Source organism: Apium graveolens, chromosome 4 (assembly GCF_009905375.1).
Source record: "Apium graveolens cultivar Ventura chromosome 4, ASM990537v1, whole genome shotgun sequence".
Lineage (NCBI taxonomy): Eukaryota > Viridiplantae > Streptophyta > Magnoliopsida > Apiales > Apiaceae > Apium > Apium graveolens.
Genome location: NC_133650.1, coordinates 221,763,228 through 221,770,467, shown reverse-complemented (window position 1 = coordinate 221,770,467; position 7,240 = coordinate 221,763,228). Strand labels below are relative to the sequence as shown.

At 39.5% G+C, this 7,240-nt stretch overlaps 1 protein-coding gene across 1 annotated transcript; it reads right to left on the bottom strand.

Annotated features, from left to right (window-relative positions):
- Positions 1–1,668: 1,668 nt before the first annotated feature.
- Positions 1,669–2,634, bottom strand: LOC141719378 (uncharacterized). Its single transcript, XM_074521750.1, has 2 exons — positions 2,391–2,634; positions 1,669–2,279 (listed from the first exon to the last, which is right to left on the bottom strand). The coding sequence occupies exons 1-2, from the start codon at positions 2,632–2,634 to the stop codon at positions 1,669–1,671; spliced, it is 855 nt and encodes a 284-aa protein (XP_074377851.1).
- Between the last annotated feature and the right edge of the window lie 4,606 nt (positions 2,635–7,240).

The window sequence follows — 7,240 nt, the reverse complement described above, 5'->3', positions numbered from 1 at the left end:
GTTGTTCGTAGCTGGGAAGTCCAACTTCAAAGCATACTCAATCATAAACCCATCGGGACTTTGCAAAACTTGGCCTGCACCACTAGATTTTTTTTGAACGCCCCATCAAAATGGAGAACGCAATACTCTTTCAGGGTCGTTTCTTTATCCTTCTCCTTCTCTCCTCTATCTGGGGTTACTATCTCTTGTCCCCCGACTTTTTGGTCGTTAATGGTGCATTCGACTACGAAGTCTGCTAAGGCCTAAGCCTTGATGGCCGTTCGAGGCTTGTACTTTATGTCAAATTCTCCTAACTCAATTGCCCACTTACTGAGCCTTCCACTGACCTTTGGGCTATGAAGAATGTTTCTCAAGGGTTGGTCCGTCAGGACTTCAATCTTGTAAGCCTGGAAGTATGGTCTCAACTTCCTCGAGGCTGTAATGAGAGCAAGCGTGAATTTCTCCGTGGTGGATTAATTCAACTCTGCTCTATGGAGCACCTTGCTTACATAGTATATAGGCTTCTGGAGTTTCTATTCTTCCTTCACGAGGACTGTACTCATGGCATGTTCAGATACCACCAGGTACAGATAAAGGGTGTCCTCCGGACTTGGTTTGGCCAATAACGGGGCTTCAGTCATGTACTTCTTTAGGTTTTCAAAGGCCTCTTGGATCTCAGTTGTCCATTCAAAATTCTTCACCTTCTTAAGGGTTCTGGAAAAGGGGAGGCACTTGTCTCCAGACTTGGAGATGAACCTCCCTAGAGCTGCAATTCTTCCTGTCAACTTTTAGACGTCCTTGATGGAGCGTGGTGGCTCTATATCCAGGATTTCTTTGATCTTATCGCAGTTGGCCTCTATTCCCCTCGTAGAGACCATGTAACCCAAAAATTTTCCAGACCCAACACCAAAAGCACACTTGGTGGGGTTTAACATCATCTTGTGGTGCCTCAACACTTCAAATGCCTCTTCGAGGTGACTAATATGATCAACCCTGCTTAGGCTTTTGATTAACAGGTCATCAACATAGACCTCCACCGTCTTCCCAATTAGATGGGAAACTATCTTATTTACCAACCTTTGGTAAGTAGCTCCTGCATTCTTAAGTCCAAAATCCGTAACAAGATAACAAAAGACTCCAAAATCAGTTATAAAAGATACCTTGGGGGTGTCTTCCTTATGCATTTTAATCTTATTATAACCACTGAAGCCATCCATAAAACTTAGCTTCTTGTGTCAAGCAATGGTGTCGATCAGGGTATCAATTCTTGGTAAGGGGTAACAGTCCTTATGACAAGCATCATTCAAGTTAGTGAAGTAAATGCACATCATCCACTTCCCATTGTTTTTCTTAACTATAACGGGGTTGGCCAATCATTTAGGGAATTGCACTTTCTTAATGAATCCAACTATTAGGAGCTTCTCGACCTCCTGTTTAATGGATTCTAGCCTATCAGGGGAATAAGTTCTCTTCTTCTGCTTTACATCCTTCCGAGTCAGATCGATGTTTAACCTATGAGTTATAAAGTTCGGGTCAATCCCAGACATATCAGCAGTTGTCCAAGCAAATATATCACTGTTTTTTTGTAAAAAAGTTGTCAGTTGGCCTTTCAAGGGATTGTCCAGAGATTCTCCAATAAACGTGACCTTCTCCGGGTCTAAAGAGTCTAGGGGAATTATGACCCAAGTCCTATGCTGGCTTCCCTCTCAGTTCGTCATTCTCGCGAACATTCATGTCTTCTATGAGGAGGACCTGCCCTCCGGTTCCATCAGGCCTAAGTGCTGCAATATAGCAACCGCGGGCCATTTTCTGATCTCCTTTCGCTTCTCCAACACCATTCCTAGTTGGGAACTTCAGTACCATGTGGTAAATTGAGGGCACAACCTTAAACGCATGGATCCATGTCCTACCCATGATAGCATTGTAAGTAGAGGTTGCCTTAACAACCTGAAAGTTCAACATCTGTGTGGCCTCCTTGGTCTCTTCCATGATAGTCACAGAAAGTTGTATTGCTCCTTCAACTTTGCATTCCACGTGGTTAAATCCGTAAATGGGTGCGTTAGATGGAGTTAGTTGAGAATTATTGTAGCCCATCCTTATGAATGTGTCAAGGAAAAGAATATCCACGGAAGCTCCATTGTCCACTAGGACCCTCATAATAGGGCAATTTCCAATTATCGAAGTGATAACCAAAGGATCATCCTGAGTAAATTTCAAACCTTCAAGGTCTGGGTCACCAAATTCCAACGTCATCCGTGACTTAGAATGCTTAGATGGTTCTCCAACTATGCTCATCACCTCTATTGTATAAACTTTTCGATAGTTCATTGTAGTACTAGTTGTTGTAGGACCTCCTGAGATTATATTGATTATTGGCCCTCGGGGCTAAGGGTTGCGATCTCTGTGATTACCCCTTTGATCGCCATATCTTCGGTCATTGTCTCTTTTTTGGCCTCCTGCCTCTTCACCCTTGGTGAAATGTCCGAATTTTCCTCTTCGGATTAAATACTCAATCTCATCCTTAAGTTGCCTACAATCTTTAGTATCATGACCAACATCTTTGTGGAACCTGCAATATCGACTCTTGTCTCTTTTCTCGAGGTCTCCCTTTAGTGGCTTCAGCCAGTTGAACTCTTTGTCCTTCTCAATTTCCATAAGGATTTGTCTCCTTGGAGCGTTCAACCTCGCATATTCAGTGAACCTTAGTTGCTGATTCTTCTTAGAAGAGCAGGAGTCAAAGCTTTTGCTATATCGAGGATACTTGTCCTTGGCATCGTACTCCTGATTCGTCTTCCGCTTCTTGTTTCCAGCGGGTTCATTACTCGCAACTGTCTTCTTCATACTTTCCTCCACCTTGATATACTTTCCGGCCCTATCCTGGAGCTGTAGCATTCTCGGGAGGGCGCTTAGCCAGGGAAATCTTAAAGAACTCGTCTCTAGTTCCTTGTTGTAGGGCTATCATAGCTACCTTATCATCAAGATTAGGGACCTTTAAAGCCTACTTTGTAAATCGATTCAGATATTCTCTCAGGGACTCCTTTGCTCCTTGAACTATGCCCATGAGAGAGGCCGAACCCTTCTCGTGTATTCTTCCACTTATAAACTGCTTGGTAAAAGCTTAGCTCAAGTCCTTGAAAGATCCAATAGAGTTTGGGGGCAGACGACTGAACCTCCTTTGAGCCATACCCGATAGGGTTTTAGGAAAGGCCCGACACTTGATAGCGTCATTCACGGGCTGTAGCAACAGGGCGTTAGTGAACGTTCTGACATGATTAGCAGGGTCGCCAGTACATCGTATGCTTTGATGGTGGGCATCTTGAACTTCCTTGAGATGCGGGCATTCATATCTCATTAGTGAATGGTGGGTTTGGATCATCAGGATCTCCTAGGGGCATAAGAGCACTTGGATCGGCCCTTGGGGCAACAACCCCTCTTGGTATTGGACCATCCAGGTCTATGATTGGAGGAAGATCTATCCTCCTTGGAGCAAGTGGGGGTCTTGGGGTCAGGTGCGTCTCCAGGTCGCACTTCATCCTTTGGATCTCAGCTTAATCAGCCCTGATCCTCTCTTTGACATCTTGGGTATTCGTCCCTTGAGTGCTCATGGGCCGCAGGTTGGTACTAGGCATCGGCTCTTTACCAGCACGCCTCCTTGTTGGAGAAACCTCATCATCCGATGATTCAGAATCTCTATCAGAATGATGTCCGGAGTATTCTTGATCCTCTGGAATAGGAGCCAAGCCACGTATATATTAGGGAGTCCGCCCTTGTGCTTCACTCCGATTAAAGTGTCCACTTCCTCTAGTCTCGGGGTATAGAGGCATCCCGTAAGGGGGGTTAGTAGTCACGATCGTCGAGTACTCATACCCAACGGGTTGAGGGTTCACAGGTGCATGTAGCTGCTAAAATTGAGGATTCGTCCCTTGATGAGCCGGGGGATTCGTCTCTTATGGCTGAGCCTCAGTTGCCCCTACCAGGGTTCCTCCTTGGGTGGAGGCATAAATTGAGTGTAGTGGTATTTCCACCACTGATGCGATTGTTCGTGACGGGACATGTGTGTCTGTTCCACTATTGTTTCTGCTCCGTATGTTCACCATGGTTGTTGTAGTCTTTCCACAGACGGTGCCAAATGTTGTGGAATAATAACTAGAGTGCGTTAGTAATTAATTATAGGGTTTGTGAGCTGCGAGCTTTAATGACTGCTCTCGCGTTCAGGACTATCAGTTCTTGCAAGATGCCTATGTATCTCTATGTAGTAGAGAATCAAGCCAAAAACGTAGTTTTAGGTTGAGGGGTAGAGCCCTTTATATAGAGGCAAGTGTAGGATTAGACTTGTGTTAGAAGACTTGGTGGACAAGTCTCCAACTTAGATGGTGATTAGGAATCGCTTAAGGGAAGGGACTCCAGAACCTTCTGTGTAGGACTTTGCGTTCGTTTAGGACACATGTCTCTGTTTTTCCAGCCATATTGGGCCTAGTGCATGAACAACTTGTGTTTGTGGATCTTGACGACATCTGCTGATGGGCCTTGTCTACATGGGCCATCTTGAGTCTGCTACGAGCTCGGACCAGACATGTCTGTCTATGATGAACTTCAGACAAGAAGCTCAAGTGTAATTAATGTGACATTTAATGTGTCTTTGAGATGTATTTTCTATCCATATTAATCTTAGAGATGAAGTAGGTAATTTGATTTTCGTTTTCTTGGGTCCAATATCATCCAAATCAATAATTGAATGTGAATATGATTGTTTTTTCTTCTAGAAAAGTCGAGTTCCAGCGAGTGGGAAAATTACAAAATCACAATTCATACTGATTGTCAAGAGTTGGTGGACATGGTTATGGTAAGAAATATTTCTCTAATTCAACCATGCCTACTGGATGAAAGATTTGAGGCCTTATCTCAATAGATAAAATTTAATTTGGTCAAAATATGTAGGACTCTAAATGGTGATGCAAATTCTCTTGCGTGTGTAGGATCGAGTATGAAAAAAAATATGATTTTCTCATAGTGCTAATTTTTTTAACCGCATATCAGTTTTTATTTATAGCTCTGTACATAAATTAACAAGGAATAGAGAAAACAGAGTTATATTATTACCCTGAGTCAAGAGGTTGGGTTTTCTCTAAATTAAAGAATTTTGGGTAAATGAGATTTGGTGAATAATGAAAGGTACGGCTTAATAGGTTTCCGGTTCTAATAAAGAATAAATTGAGGTATTAATGTTTTTTCAGTATAGAGCAATGTGCTAGCCTTCTAGTTATTAAGAATTTTTCTGGAACCTTTTTTATCTTCCCGGGGCTCATTATATATAGACTCCCTAACTATGTCTGTGTCGTATATAAGGCTTTATCAAAATTAATGTTCACCGTTACTTCCAAGATGAGCCTCTTCTTAATGGTAATAGATCAGACAACTCTTGCCACTGTATATATACTAATAGAATTAGGGTTATGAACTACTTTCATGTTAAAAAGGAATGAACTAATTTAGTAGCCTCGATAATTGTTATCATATGATGCATACAGGATAATGTAAAAAAAATATTTTAATTTGTGACTAGAGTTCAGAAAGTTGTGACCATCCAAGAACTCAAGTGCATGATTCAACATCAGATATTGATGATTTAACATTAATCATTTTAAGAAAATTATTCTTTATGTAAATCTAATTTGATATGACCCTATTTATTCTTCATATATTGTTGAACTAAACTTTTAAATATTTATTATAAATTTTCAAAAACTTGCACCTATACCAGAAGTGATGCTTCTTAACAATTTTAGACAATAATTTTAGATCATCTCCAACCTGAAATGAAGCCCGTTCCCTGGACGCATTAGTTCCAGAATTTGTGCGCCACTGGGTTCTTGTGCGCCACACGGTTCACTTCCTGCTATCGCATTCAAATTTTTGTGACCTTCATGACTAGGTATTGGTTCCAAAAGTTGAACACCTCTTTGTTCTCTTACACCACTTAATTTTCTCTTCTTTTTGGAGCACATTCTTCATTATTTATTGCAATTTAAATTTTCAGTAAACTAATAAGTGAAACAAAAAAAATGATACATGACTTTTTTAAAATTTATTATGTATTAATTTAGAGCTCTTATTATTATAAGATATATTCGTACCAAGGAAACAATTCATATGAAATCATATTAATCTTATTGTGCAACAATAGGTTATCAAATGATATGTAGATCGAATCTGAATACATATAGATAATCTAGAATCAAACATGATTGATTCAGGTTATCATACACCCTAATCTAATCAAAATATAAATTGATACACACACATACTCACATGACAAGAATTATAATTTGGATCAAGATCGACTTTTGATTTTGTTTACACAAAACAAGATTATGGCATATCAAATCGAATCAGATAAAATCGAGATGCTTGCCTTTTGGGGGTATAATATTGAAAGATTGGTCAACAAATCGAGTAAAATTGAAATATTTTGACAATAATCACTAACAATAATACACGCTAATTTTAGAGACTGTATAATTCTTATTTATGGTAGTGTTAATGGTAGAGATAACGAGTGAAAAGAGGGAAGTTATTGACACATAAACGCGGCAAAAAGTTAATATATAACTCGAATCCTAAAATCATTTTCGAGGATTTATGCACAAATCGTTAATTCGAAGGATCAAAATCTCACCATTTGATTGAAGTGGAGAATGAAAGACCTAAGAATTCCAACATATCCAGCTTGCACGATTTGTGTCTCTACAATATCCAAACGATTGCTTGAGAATCTTCTTATAATATGTAACAAGAAATACTGCACAGTCTATTCCTCCCTCTCTCTCACTCCCTCACTTCCTCCGTCTCCCCTCTCTCTTCTCTTTCCTCTACAGCGGCTACTACTTTCTCCCTATTAAATTTATTGAGAATGAGATACATTTCATGTATATATACAGTGGCAAGAGTAAAGATTCATAACCCTAATTCTATTAGGTGTTTTACTAAAATTACCATTATAACCCTCCACATCTCCATATAATATATCTATATCTATATTATAGTATAAGTATCAAAATATTAAAAATTTGGTAGTCGATCAGTATGATACTTATTTTTTGGTAACACCCTTAATTTTTTTGCTTACATTTACCTAATTAAATATTTTTTTCGACATGTTTGTTTTTATAAATATTTTAATTGTCTTATTATATTAAATTATTATTTAATTAAAATTAATCAAGTTTTTCGATGAACACATATTTTTAGGATTTATCTACTT

Bases quoted from the DNA above. Each gene is read 5' to 3' on its own strand.
- LOC141719378 (XM_074521750.1), bottom strand. From the start codon at position 2,634: ATGGAAATTGAGAAGGACAAAGAGTTCAACTGGCTGAAGCCACTAAAG. The intron at 2,280-2,390 runs GTAATCACAGAG...TTTATACAATAG, and splicing joins AAGATATGGCGATCAAAGGG to AGGTGATGAGCATAGTTGGA.